The 15014-nt window shown below is 39.4% G+C and overlaps 1 protein-coding gene across 4 annotated transcripts in view; it reads left to right on the top strand.

Moving 5' to 3' along the window:
• EFCAB11 (EF-hand calcium binding domain 11) overlaps positions 1-15014 on the top strand; it is a 141012-nt gene that overhangs the window by 108041 nt on the left and 17957 nt on the right. The window contains exon 6 of one of the 4 annotated variants that reach the window (XM_032405765.1): positions 1204-2207. The exons of the other annotated variants lie outside the window; for them this stretch is intronic. Within the exon in view, the coding sequence (XP_032261656.1) occupies positions 1204-1294 (91 nt within the window). The 3' untranslated portion in view covers positions 1295-2207. Of the gene's footprint in view, positions 1-1203; positions 2208-15014 lie in introns of those variants that run through there. 4 annotated transcript variants of the gene reach the window in all.

Here is a 15014-nt window from a genome sequence, read left to right as displayed (position 1 = left end):
ATCTTATTTTATTTTTCCCTCCCTACCTGTATGATCTTCCATTTTGTTTCTTAAATTCCACATATCAGTGAAACCATATGATATTTGTCTTTCTCTGAATGACTTATTTTGCTTAGCATAATACTCTCTAGTTCCATCCACGTCTTTGCAAGTGTAAGATTGCATCCTTTTTGATGGCTGAGTAATATTCCAGTATATATAAATACCACATCTTTATCCATTCATGTGCTGATGGACATCTTAAAAATCATTTTAAAAGCAATACAGTAAGTGGTTACATACTGGAGATCACAGATATACATCTCAGGATATATATATATATATATACACACACACACACACACACACACCCAAAACACACTTTCTGTAATGTGATGCAAATAGCTACTAAGTGGCTTTAGGTAAAAATGTAGAATGTCAGTACCAGGCATGGAATTACAAAGTCCTGTACCCCAGACAGCTTTCACAGATGTGAAGGTGACAACATGCCCTGGAAAACAGAGTTCATGTCTCAAAAGTGGCCCTGGTGCTAATGGAAACATTTCTGTGATGCACACATGAAGAATGAACAAATTGTTTCATGAGACAGGATTGCGGGAAAAGCACTGTGTGTTAGTTGTTAAGCTGTATGTGGTCTCTCAGCCCCAAACCCTCCCTTCCATGCTCTGCACGGTGAGGTCAGAACCGAGGCTCTGGAGACCACCTTTCTCCATTAGCAACTGCGTCTGGTCCCGTTGGGTCTCCTGGGGCAGCAGAGACTACCAGACGGCTGGAGGGGAAGCAGCGGTTCCTTCTTGGCTCCTTTCCATCTACTCTCCATTCTGTGGGGGTCGCCCGGGGGCAGCCAGTCTTCACTCCGGTGCTCCTGGGTTCCCAGCCTGCAGCCTCAGGCATACCAGCGGTAGCCCCCGGCACCCTCCACAGAGGGCAGGGCTCCGGCTTCCTAGGACCTTCCGGCAGCCTTCTAGGTCCATCTCTTCTCTGTGTTTCTTTAGCCCTGATGATGGGGGAGGCTTCATGGATTCATAGTTACTACCATTTCTTTTTACAACCTTTTTTTTTTAACTGCATTGTTTCTGTTTCACCTCTTTAGCCCTCCAGTACCTGTCTAACCTATTTCTTATATTAAATTCTCTCGTTTAAAATAACTGTTGTGTTTCTGATTTCCTGACTGGATCCTGACTGATCCCGACTTGGTCCCAGGAGTGGGCCCCGGTGGTCTGGGGATGGAGTACTTGCATCTATGGCCCCAAGCATGGAGCTGAGCCACTTGCCAGCGCAAAGTGGAATGTGAGTAATCTGGGTCATGTGGTGGCATCGGGATTCGTCAGCCCATCCCTTGAGATGGAGCAAGTAACTTGAGGCCACTACAACCGACTGTTGTAGTGGTAATGGTGCTAAGAGTACAGAATGGGATGGCTCTTTCTGTCTGGACATTGTGTTCTTAGAAAAAAAATGACGAACTTGAGTCTTTAAACACCCAGCTCTGGTCATAAATGGCAAACCTCAAAAGATTCTACTTGTCTCCTGTCCGTGGTGACCAGCTCCTCTGCTTCAAACCTCCCCCCAGTGACATCCTATTACATTTAAAATAAAATCCAACTTCTTCAACCTCATCTCAAACTGCTTTTTACCCTGGATGTTCTAGAATTTCTAGCTCTTTCCAAACTCTAGGGCTCCCATATTTATGTACTTCCCTCTTGTTGGGATTCACTTCCCTGGCTCTCTGGACGTGTGACTGCTTCTCATCATGTATGTCTCACATTCCCTAATTTCCTGAGCTTCCCTATATAGAGCAAACCTTCCACCCTTTCCCCTACTAAGTGTGTCTTCATGGAGTCGTTTCTTTAATAGCACCTACCACAGCCTGTACGCATCTGTTGTATGTACTTGATCGTGTGCCCCACCCAACTGCGTTCCATCAGGGAGAGACGTGTCTGGCCTTTTGGCTAATGTATTCTTAGGACCCCACTCCAATATCTATCATATAGGAGATGATCAATAAATATTTGTTGACTGAATGATCCTGGGAAATAATTTTCCATTGATTAATTTAAAATTTTAGTTCCAGAGCATTTCAAGCATGCAGAAAATACCCAGGTACCTGCCAACCAAATTTAACAGATTTTGACATTTGGCCATATTTACTTCAGATTGCACTTTCTTCTCTCTCTCTTTCATTTTTTCGAGAACCATTAAATATAAATGAAACTTGTCCATTTCATCTGTATTCAAAATTATTAGCACAAGCTATACTGAATGGTCTCATAATATCTTTTTTTTTTAAAGATATCCTTTATTTATTTGGGGGAGAGAGAGAGAGCACGAGTGGGGGATGGGGGCAGAGGGAGAGGGAGAAGCAGATTCCCCGCTGAGCAGGGAGCCCGACACAGGGCTCGATCCCAGGACTCTGAGATCATGACCTGAGCCAAAGGCAGATGCTTACCCAACTGAGCCACCCTAGCGCCCCTCATAATATCTTTGATGACTGTAAGATCTGCCTCACTGTCAATCCTAATAGAGGTAATTTGTGGGGTTTTTTTTTCCCCTTCTGATCAATCTAGCTAGAGGTTTAGCAATTTTATTGCTCTTTTTAAAAACCTTCTTTGGTTTCATTCATTTTCTGTATTATTTTTCCATTTTCTAGGTCATTGATTTTTGCTTTTCTATTTATTTGTTTTGGTTTACTTGCTCCTATTTATTTCCTTCTACTTATTTTGGTTTACTTGCTCTTTTTATAGCTTCTTAAGATAGATATTTCAATCATTGATTTTGGTCTTCTGATGTAAGATTTAAACCCTATATTTCTACCTAAGCACTGTTTTAAGTGCATGCCACAATTTTTTTTTTTTTTAATTATCATTCAGTTCAAAACAGTTTCTAATTCTCCTTGTGTTTTCTTCTTTGACCCACAGGTTACTAAGAAATGTGTTGTTTAATACCCAAATATTTAGAGATTTTCCAGATTTTTTGTTACTGATTTTTAATTTAATGCTGTTATTTCATTTCAGTCCTTTTAATTTTATTGTAACTTTCTTTTCAATGTCTCAGCATCTGTCTTGGTGAATGTTTCATGAGCTTTGGAATGGAGTGAAAGTCTTTTAGATGTTGAGAGTGGGGCTCTTTAGATGTCAGGTCAAGTTGGTTAAGGGTGTTATTTAGTCTTATTACTGATTTTCTCTCTCTGTGTTCTAAAGTTTACTGAGAGAGGAGTATTAAAATAATCAGCTATAATAATAGATTTGTCTGTTTCTCCTTTTAGTTCTCTCAGTTTTTGCTCCGTGTATTTTTTAAGCTCTTATTAGGTACATATATATTTAGGATTGTTATATCTTCTTGATTAATTGGTTGGCCCTCTTATCATTATGAATTATCTCTTTATCCCAGGCAGTATTCCTTATTCCGAAGTGATATTGATATAGTCACTCCTTTTTTGTTATGATTATGTTTTTTATTCTTTTACTATTAACTAATTTATGTCTTTCAAAGTGGATTTCCCAAGGATAGGGTAAAGTTGAGTCTGCTTTTTTATTCAGCCTGGCAATCTCTGCTTTTCAGTTAGAATGTTTAACATATTTACATTTAATGTAATTATCCATATGTTTGGATTTAAGCCTCCCATTTTCATATTTTCTGTTTCTTCTATTTGTCCTGAGTTTTCTTTTTTCCTCCTTTCTTACCTTTATTTATAGCTCTCTTCTTTTGTGTGCATAGATCCAATTTTCCATTTTGTATTATTTTCATAAGCCTAAAGAGCTTCCTTAAAATTTCTAGTAGTTCATGTCTGCTGGTGACAAATTTTTTCAGCTTCTGTTTGAAAATTTTTTTTAAGATTTATTTTATTTATTTGACAGAGAGAGAGAGCATAAGCAGGGGGAGAGGCAGGCACAGGGAGAGGGATAAGCAGGCTCCCCGAGGAGCAGGGAGCCTGATGCGGGGCTCGATCCCAAGACCTTGGGATCATGACCTGAGCCGAAGGTGGATGCTTACCCCACTGAACCACCCAGGTACCCCTCTTTGAAATTTTTTAAATTGTACTTTAATTTTTGAAGGATATTTTCTCTCAGCACTTTAAAGTTGTCATTCTAACTGGTTTCCATTGTTTGGAATGAGAAGTCAGTGGTAATTTTTATGTATATTTTCTCTGAACATATATGTCTTTTTCTCTGACTGCTCTTTAGATTTTGTTTGTTTTAAACATTTTGGTTATGGTATTCCTTTCTATAGTATTCTTTTTTTTTTTAAGATTTTATTTATTTATTTGATAGAGAGAGACACAGCAAGAGAGGGAACACAAGCAGGGGGAGTGAGAGAGGGAGAAGCAGACTTCCTGAGGAGCAGGGAGCCCGATGCGGGGCTCAGTCCCAGGACCCTGGGATCATGACCTGAGCCCAAGGCAGACACTTAACTGACTGAGCCACCCAGGCACCCCTATAGTATTCTTTATTTATCCTGCTTAGGGTTTGCTTAGCTTCTTGGATCTGTGGGATTTTAGTTTTCAAATTTGGCCATCATTCTTTAAAAATTTTTTCTTCTATTTTGTGGTACTCCCAATTACACATGTTAGGCCACTCCATATTGCCCCACAAGCCACTGATGTTCTTTCCATTTCTCTTTCAGCCTTTTTTTCCAGACTCAGTTTGGAAAGTTTCTATTTGTATATTTAAGCTCACAGAAGTATCCTCTTGCAAGATCTAAAATGATGTTGCTCCCATCCCATGAATTATTTACTTCAGGTATTTCACTTTTCATCTCCAGAAGTTCCATTTTGGCTCATTTTTATATCTTCCATTTTTCTTTTCATTATGGTCATGCTTTAAAAAAAAAAAAGTCATGGAGCATACTTATAATTAAATGTTTGTGTCTACTGATTCTATGATATTTGTTGTTTCTGGTTCTGTTTCTATTGACTGACTTTTCTCCTACTTATGGGTCACATTTTCCTGTTTCTTAGCATGTATAGTGATGTTTTGAATTTATTCCAGCATTACTTTATTAGTTTTCTATTGCTGTATGGCAACTTACACAAACTTAAACAGCTTAAAACAACGCCTAAGTTTTTATCCATGGTTCCATAGGTCATAAGTCTGGTGTGCTCCATTGGGTTCTCTGCCTAGGGTCTCAGAAGGCAAAATCAAGGTGTTGGCTCGGTTGGACTCTTACCTGGAAGTTCATGGGAAGAATCTGATTCCAAGCTCATTCAGGTTGTTGGCAGAATCCACTTCCTTGTGGCTGTAGGGTGGAGGTCCCCATTTTCTTGCTGGCTGGCAGCCAGGGTCTGCTCCTAGAGGACACCTACATTCCTTTTCACGTGGTCCTCTCCACCTTCAAAGCAGCGTGATGTGTTAGATCCTTCTTGTGCTTTGGGTCTGTCTGACCTTGTCTTTGCTTCCAGCTGGAGAAAGTTCTCTGCTTTTAAGAGCTCATGTGATTAGAGTAAGTCAAACTGGATTATCTCACCTGGCTAATATAACAATCACAAGAGTGTTATCACATCCCATTACCTCACATCCATAGGTTCTGGGGACTAGGGAATATGGAATCTTGGGGTGCCATTCCTAGAAATTCTGTCTGCCACAGTATGAATGTTATGATGTTAAGAATCAACATTTTGACGTCTTCTTTTAAAGAGCATTGAAATTTGTTCTGGCAGGTTCTAAATTTACTTGCAAATCAGTTTGCTTTTCAAGGGGCCTCTTTATAAGCTTTGCTACTAATTTAGCCCTGATCCTGAGGTATGGCCTTTCTGGTGTGTGCTCAATAACCAAGGTGTCCAGTGAGATCTCGCTGCTCTCACTAGTGGGAACCTCAACATGTACAGGCCCTATGTGAGGTCTGGAGGTGGTTCAGCTGTCTCACCCATGCAAATTCCTTTCGCAAGTCATTGGCTTCTCACCCTCTTCATGTCCACAGGCTATTCAGCTAGACCCAAGGGAAACCCATGCAGATTTCTGGAGCTCTTTCTCTGCATAGCTCCTTCCCTGCAGTACCCTACCCCACAAATTTCAGACCTTTGGACACCCCCAGCCAGTGGTGCACCAAAGGTGGGGTGGAGGGAGCGATCCAACCTAGGTGCTGGAAATTTGAAGGAATGCTGTCTGGAGATAATTTTAAAACAATTATAAAATTGTTTTATAAAAAATTATTATAAAAATGACTAAAAGTCTATCTTTTAATTATCACCATGTCTCTGCAATTCTGATTAATCAGTGATAAAATACTCCTGGCATAGGGTGGAGGGTAGAAGGTAGGACTTTTGTTGGCTTATGTTCTAAACAACTGCTGAGGTTCCTTTTGAGTTTTAAGGATACATATGTAAACTTTAAATTGCACATTGTTATTTCTTCATTCTTTTTTTTTCTTTTTAAGATTTTATTTATTTATTTGAGAGAGAGAGACTGAGAGAGAGAGCACATGAGAGGGGTGAGGGTCGGGAGGGTCAGAGGGAGAAGCAGACTCCCTGCCGAGCAGGGAGCCTGATGCGGGACTCGATCCAGGGACTCCAGGATCATGACCTGAGCCGAAGGCAGTCGCTTAACCAACTGAGCCAACCAGGCGCCCTATTTCTTCATTCTATTGAACAGCTACATGTGTTCATTTTGAGAGTACGCTTAGCTTAGCGCAGTTCAGAATCATTTGAACTGGCTTCAACTACAGTTTGTGTTTCCATCATCCTGTGTACAAGAAACTCCCATGTTTAAAAATGGATTTGGTGTAAGCAATGATAGCACATGGCTGTAAAGATACAGAAACAGTTTGAGTTATTAAAATCTGTCATTTTATGTGGCTACTTAAGAGTGGAAATTTGTGTATAAAATGTGGAATAGTGAAACAGAGTGGGAATTGTGAGGCATCATATTTATGTTTGTTAAGCATAGACTTTAATTTATACCTGAACTATTTTACTAAATTTGAATAATATTTTGTAAAGTGATATTTATTCTTTTTTTGCATTGTTAACAGTTTGTTTTAAAACCAGAGAATAAATCAAGAAAATAATGACTATTACTGATTATTACATGATTATTGCTGGAAGTAGTTTTGTCATATAAAGAGTGTCAAAAAATGATATGCTTCTCGTCCCAGCTCAGCTAGACCACCCTCCCTGCTTGAGTTTCCCTTCCTTGCACCTCAGTCCAGATAGTACCTCTAGACAGAAAGCCAGGGTCATCATGGGGTGCTCTTCACTTGTTTTTCTTCTCAGAGATCATGGGTCTTGCTGTCTGTTCCATCACTGAAAGCCTTTTTTTTTTAAGATTTCATTTATTTGAGAGAGAGAGAGAGAACACAAGCTGAGGGAGGGGCAGGGGAGAAGAAGATTCCCTGATACGCGGCTCAATCCCAGGACCCTGAGACCATGACCTAAGCCAAAGGCAGATGCTTAACCAACTGAGCCACCCAGGCACCCCTGCCATTTAAAAAAATTTTTTTTCATCGTTTATGGTGGAAGGGCTAGTCTGGTAACCTCCAAGTTGGATTTAATTATTTGGTTATATTCCTATTCCCTGGGTTAGCCTATGAGTTCCATAAGTGTAGGAGCCATATGGTATTAGAGTTCTCCAGAAAAAACAGAAACAGCAGGGTATATACACATAGAGGGAGAGATTTATTTTAAGGAACTGGCTCACACAACTGTGGGGCTGGCAAGTCCAAAGTCCATAGGGCAGGCTGCAGGTTGGAGACTCAGCCAAGGTTTCTATGTTACAGTCTTGAAGCAGAACTGCTTCTTCTTCAGGAAACTTCACTCTTTGCTCTTAAGTAAGGCCTTTAACTGATTGGATGAGGCCCATCCGCATTATAGAGGGCAATCTGCCTTTCTCAAAGTCTCCCGATTTAAGGATTAATCACATCTACGAATTTTCTTCTCAGCAACATCTAGACTGGTGTTTGACCAAACAACTGGGCCTCATAGCCAAGTGGACACATAAAATTAACCACCACACAAATGTTACTTATTTTTACACCCTCAGGACCTAGGGTGGTGCATAGGAAATAAGAACTAACAAATAAGAGGTTGGGGTTTGGGAATAAGGAAATAATATTGGAAATAGAGGTTGCAGTAGACTTACATGAGGGAGTTAACTGTATTATGTGGGCAGAGGAGGAGTCTTCTCAAAGCTTTTCTGAGGGAAATACATGATGTCGTCTGTCTTGACGGCAGCATGGAGAGGGAGGTTGAGTGTGCAGAATCACTATGGTAGCTAGGGGGAAAATGGCAAGGACCCAAATAATGCAGTGTCCTGGGAATGGAAAGATCAGCACAGCGGTAGTAGGACCAGTGGGAATGCGCAGAGAGCCTGTGGAGAGAGTGTAAAGAGAAGGGAAGGAGGCATGTAAATAATATTTTGTTGGAAAATTCCGCATTTACATTTCCTTTAGCTTCTTTGTCTCCTTAGTGCCCAGACTTCCCAAATGCTTTGGAGAAAGCTTTAGAAAGATGTTAATACAACCCCAAAAAACAAGCCAGCATGAAATTTATTCCAACATCTCCATGTTTATACCTATAATCCCTTACTTTAAACTGTTAAGGTTTCTCTGTGACCTATTCCATTCTTTAGCCACATGTAATCATAGGATTTTGTATAGTTATAATAATACTGTGTATATCATTTCATGTTCTCCTCTGAGGAAGTTTATATCCACATGACCTTCACATATATTATGCTTAACAACAGAAAAGCTTCGTGGTTAGTCGATGAGCCATAATTTACTGAGCTATATTCCTTTTGGTAGACATATGGATTTCCTGCTGGGTTTTTGCCATTATAAAAGATGATGGTATAAATGGTTTTCTACCTATTTTTTTTAAAGATTTTATTTATTTATTTGATAGAGACAGCGAGAGAGGGAACACAAGCAGGGGGAGTAGGAGAGGGAGAAGCAGGCTTCCTGCTGAGCAGGGAGCCTGATGCGGGGCTCGATCCCAGGACCCTGGGATCATGACCTGAGCCGAAGGCAGATGCTTAACCGACTGAGCCACCCAGGCGCCCCACTACCTAAAGTATTTTCAACATCTTTATTGCAATATAATTGACATGCAATAAACTACACATATTGAAGTGTGCATTTTAATAATTTTTGACACCTGTACACTAATGAAATATCACCACAGTCAAGATAATGAAGATGTCCATCACCATCAAAAGTTTCCTTGTATCCCTTTGCAGTTATCCCCATCTTCCTGCCCCTTCCCACCTCCCTGCTCCCCCTTCACAGGCAGCCACCAAACTGCTTTCTGTCAATGCAAATTAGTTCCCATTTTCTAGAATATTATGTAAATGGAACCACACAATATGTACTCTACTTTCATCTAGCTTCTTTGACCCAGCATAATTATTTGAGATTTATCCATGTTATATGTGTATCAGTGGTTCATTCCCTTTTAGTTACTGAGTAGTATTCCACTGTGTCAATATACCACAGGTTATTTATCCATAAATAATGGACATTTGGATTGTTTTGGTTTTTGACTGTTGTAAACAAAGCTGCTATGAACATCCAGGTACAAGTCTTTGGGTAGGAGCTTTCTTTTCTCTTGGGTAAATACCTAGGAATAGAATGGCTGGATTATATGGTAGGTGTATACTGAACTTTTTAAAATCAAAGTAGAGTTAACATACAGTGTTATATTAGTTTTGTGTGTACCGCATAATGATTCAACAATTCTGTACATTCCTTAGTACAGTAAGTGTAGTCACCATCTGTCACCAAATAACATTGTTACTATCTTATTGACTATATTCCCTATGCTGTACTTTTCATCTCCGAGACTTATTTTAGAACTGGATGTTTGTACCTTTTAATCCCCTTTATCTATCTCCCCCACCCACCTCCCCTCTAGCAACCACCAGTTTGTTCTCTGTATTTAAGAGTCTGTTTGTCCTTTTTTTCTTTGTTTTGTTTCTTAAATTCCACATGAGTGAAATCATATGGTATTTGTCTTTCTCTGACTTATTTCACTTAGTATTATACTCTCTAGCTCCATCCATATTGTCACAAATGGCAAGATCTCATTCTTTTTTATGGCTGAATAATATTCCTGTGTGTGTGTGTGTGTACGTACGTATGTACGTACATACATATCACATCTTCTTTATCCATTCCTCTATCGATGGACACTTGGGCTGTTTCCATATCTTGGCTATTGTAAATAATGCTGCAATAAACATAGGGGTGCATATATCTTTTCAAATCAGTGTTTTCATTTTCTTTGAGTAAATATCCAGTAGTGGAATTACTGGATCATATGGTAGTTCTATTCTTAACGTTTTGAGGAAACTCCACACTATTTTCCATAGTGGTTGCACCAATTCTCATTCCCACCAGCAGTGCATGAGGCTTTTTTTTTTTTTTCCTCCACATCTTCATAAACACTTGTTATTTCTTGCGTTTTTGATTTTAGCCATTCTGACAGGTGTGAGGTGATACCTAATTGTGATTTTGATTTGCATTTTTCTGATTAGTGATGTTGAACATCTTTTCATGTGTCTGTTGGCCATCTGTAGGGCTTTGTTGGAAAACTGTCTATTCAGGTACTCTGCCCATTTTTTACTTGTATTATTTGGTTTTTGGTTGTTGAGTTATATAAGTTCTTCATATATTTTGGATATTAACCCCTTATTAGATAGATCATTTGCAGATTTTTTTCTCCAGTTCAGTAGGGTTGCCTTTTCATTTGTTGATGGTTTCCTTCACTGTGCAAAAGCTTTTCATTTTGGTGTAGTCCCACTGGTGTATTTTTGCTATTGTTTTGAGAAGACATATCTAAAAAAATGTTTCTACAGCTGATGTCAAATAAATTACTGCCTGTTTTCCTCTAGGAGTTTTATGGTTTCAGGTCTCACATTTAGGTTTTTAATCTATTTATATGTTGAATTTTTTAAGCAACTGCCAAACTTTTCCGAAGTGTTTTCATTTCCTCCAGCAGTGAATGAGACTTCCAGGTGCTCTACATCTTCATCCACAATGATCTTTGTAAATTTAGCCATTTTTGTAGGTTTGCAGTGTTTATCTCATTGTGGTTTCCAGTCATATTTTCCTAATGACTAATGATTTTGAAAACCTTTTCATGTGCTTATTTTCCATCCATATATCTTCTTTAGTGAAGTGTCTTTTCAAGTCTTTTGCCCATTTATTATTGTGTTGTTTGCTTTCTCATTATTGCATTTTGAGAATTCTTTATATATTACCTTATCAGGTACATAATTTGCAAAGATTTTCTTCTAGTCTGGTGGCTTGTCTTTTCACTCTCTTAACAATATCTTTTGAAGAGCAGAAGTTTTTAAAGTGTGTTTTCTTTGGATACATATTCAGAAATAGGATTAAAGGGTCAAAGACTATCATCTTTTGTGTGTGCCTGGTTATAGTTACCTCTTGTTGGACTGCCTTTGGAGTTTGAAACACTGTACTTGGGCAATAGTAATATGTTCCCTGGGGGCTTGCCAACTCTGGACTTTATCACTTGTCTTTGGGTTTGCTATTTTGGTGAGTGTAAAGTGTTACATTACAGTTTTATTTCATTCCGCTCATGTGGCAAGTTGAACAGTTAGCTACTTAAATTTGGTATATTTAAATTTTTTATTCTTTTGGCCATTTATCATCGGGAATTTTGACTCATTCTTACAGATTTGTAGGAGCTTTTTATATAACTTAGATGTCAAAATTTATATACAATATTTATCACAAAATATTTTCATATCAATATTTACCTTTTATCTTAGTTTTATCCCCCACCCCCACCACCACTTATTTGTAATTTCTCTTGTTTTTTAAGTAGTAAATCTAAGTAGCCACTTGGGATAAATATATTATTCTGTTTTTTCTAAATTTGGGAAATTGTATGTTAAATCTTTCTTCACTATAATTTTATTATGGTTTTATAATTTTATTTGGCGTAAAGGTCTAAGTTTCTATTTCTTAATATTATTAAAGAATAATCTGAGCAGCTCTCCTTTCTGCTACACTCAGATTGTCCTATATTAAATTCTGATATAACTTATGTCCTATTTTGAAATTCTGTACTTGGTTCCCTGGATTTCTGAAGTCAGCAATGTAGTTTTAATGTGGGTTGCTTTATGACATAATTTGATACTTCCTAAGGCAAGCCCCATCCTTATTGTCAAAATTAATCTCTGATACGATTTTCAGAATTTTGTATGTAACAAATTATCCTTTTGTTATTGGAAAAATATATTTAAAAAATAAATTGAAGTATTGCCATTTTTACTTTTACTTATTTTTTCTTTTATAAGATATTTGTAGTTTTATTTATATTGGGCTGATATATCCCACCTTAGGTTAGTTACCAAGTAAGTACTCAATAAATGTGTGTTAAGTACAGATATGTTTTGTCCTTGTTATAAGGGAAATTTATGTTTTTTAAAGATTTATTTATTTATTTGAGAGAGAGAGTGAGTACATGCTCAGATGAGCCTGAGAAGTGGGAGAGGAGAGAGAGAAAGAATCCTCAAGCAGACTCCCCACTGAGCTTGGATCCCAATGCAGGGGCTCAATCTCAGGAACCCGAGGACATGACCTGAGCCGAAATGACCTGAACCAGCAGGTTAACCGACTGAGCCACCCAGGTGCCCCAGGAAATAGATTATTGAAACAAAAATTTAATAGCTGTTATTGCTAAAAAGGAATGCTGCTGTTATTTTGGAGTAGGTTTTATATGATAAATATTCTTGAATTATTTTGTTTCTAAAATTCTTAGATTTCTTTCAGGCTCCTGAGTTTATATAGTCATGACTTCAGCAATTAGTAATGTTCCCCCTTTTTTTTTTTTTTTCTTTTAGAGGGGAAAGGGTAGAGGGAGAGGGCGAGAATCCCAGGCAGGCTCCAGGCCCACTGCAGAGTCTGATGCAGGGCTTGACGCGAGGCTTGATCCCAAGACCCTGAGATCATGACTGAGCCAAAATCAAGTCAGACACTTAACCGACTGAGCCACCCAGTGATGTTCCTTTCTTATGAATTTTTCTTACTTGTTTTCCTGCCTTATCAGTATGACAAGACTCTCTAATAATTTATTAAATAGCCTGTCTGAGAAAGAGTATCTTTGTTTTGACTTTGCTTTTGGGAAACATGACACTAATATCTGTTTCTCCATTAAGAACAATAATGGCTTTTTATTTTAAAGTCTTTGTTTTGCTTAGTTTTCTGAAATTAAAAATCAAGAATGTACATTATATTTTATAAAATCCCCGTTTAAGCCTTCTAATGTACAAATACAGTTGACCCCATAACAACATGGAGGTTAGGGGCACCAACTCCCTTGCAGCTGAAAATCTGGATATAACTTTTGACTCCCTAAAACTTAGCTACAATAGCATACTGTTGACCAGAAGGCTTACCCCTAACATAAAGAGTCGATTAACACATGATTTGTATATGTATTATATACTGTATTCTTACAATTAAGTAAGCTAGAAAAAAGAAAATGTCGTTAAGAAAATCAGAAGGAAGAGAAAATACTTTTACAGTACTGTATCTCTATTTATTGAAGAAAATCTGTGTCCAGTCAGGCCAGACTGGGCCAGGGGCAGTGACAGCAGTGGCCCTGGCCGGGGGGGATGGTAATGTTCTGCAGCCTGGTGGGCCCTGACTCAGCAGAGGCAACAGTACAGCTGCCTCATCTGCTTGGAGGTGTGCCGTGGGCTTGTAGCCATCAGCAGCTGTGTGCACACTCGAGTGCCCGGCCTCCAGGAGGCGCCTGGGCAGAGGGGGCCCCCACAGGGAGGCGTCTGTTCCTCCCCGGAGTGGCCCAAGGCCCGCAGCCACCCAAATGCAACTGGGATGGCCAGCACACAGAGGACTCCGGGGGTGGAGATGCCTGGGGCCCGGGGCTTCCCGCACAGCCCTGTGCCCACTCTGGGACCTCTCCTCTGGTTCAGCCCGGCCTCCTGCCTGCCGGTCCTGGGTGCTGGATCTAACCACCTTGTGCACACATGGGGCGACCTGCAACCCTGCTCATCCTTAGGGCCCCCAGTGGGCTGCTGATGGCCTCCATGGGCCTCCCCAGATACTCAGAGGGCAGCAAGGGAGAACTCTGTACCAGTCACCTTCAGCTGGGTTCCGTGGAGACTGGGGTGGGCATTCATAAATATATGCCTTGTGCCTTTTGCTGTCAACTCTAAAAACAACAACAACAACAACAACAAAACGACTGCATATAAATAGACTCTCGTGGTTCAAACCCATGTTGTTTCAAGGGTCAACTATAATTATGAATGCCCGCAAAGTATGCGAGGGGTGAATTTACTATATTATAAAAAGAACACATTTCTTTCTTGGTTCACAAATTTTTCATCATTTGCTCTGAATTTTCCAAAATTATCTTTTCGCAGAGACTTGAGCACTCATTTTTCTTGTTGCTAAGGCCCCTATAGACTTCATGTTCTCTCCTTGTCTCAGCAGCGTCTCCAGTCTGCTCCTTCGACTTTCCTCTTTATGCTCATTGATTTTTATTTTTTCAGTTAGGTTCTCTATCAAATCAGTCAAAACGCTAATCTTCAGGATGTTCAGGGGGTACTCACTCTCCTCTAATAGTTTATTTCTTCGCCATTGCTCAAAACCCAAGTTTACAGCTATCCATGTAGTATTAATTAAAAAGGATTTCGTAATGAAATTCCTCTAATTTTGATACCAGTGCTTCTACTAAACTCAAGTTTTGCTAAGGGCTCTTTTCTTAAGCACAGCCCAGCATCTGTGGGAGAATAACCTAATTAAGAACTTTAATGGAAAATTTTCAAACGTACACTTACTGCCTAATTTTTAAGCACTAATATTTTGAAACATTTCTCTGTTCTCTTTTCCCACCCCCAAATTATTGGAATGATCTCCATGCTATTATTCTGCAGAGATCCGGGGAGCAGATCTGGCTGGGAAGTCATGATTAGGGCATTCCAGGTCCAGGGCTTACGCAGCCCAGAATTCTGCATGGCTGTGAAAAGCTTTGGACTGATGGCACAGCACAGTGATCCTGGTCCCAGAGTTCATCCCACATCCCCACAGAA

This window comes from Phoca vitulina, unplaced genomic scaffold (genome assembly GCF_004348235.1).
Source record: "Phoca vitulina isolate PV1807 unplaced genomic scaffold, GSC_HSeal_1.0 scaffold7, whole genome shotgun sequence".
NCBI lineage: Eukaryota > Metazoa > Chordata > Mammalia > Carnivora > Phocidae > Phoca > Phoca vitulina.
This window is presented reverse-complemented; position numbering and strand designations above follow the sequence as displayed.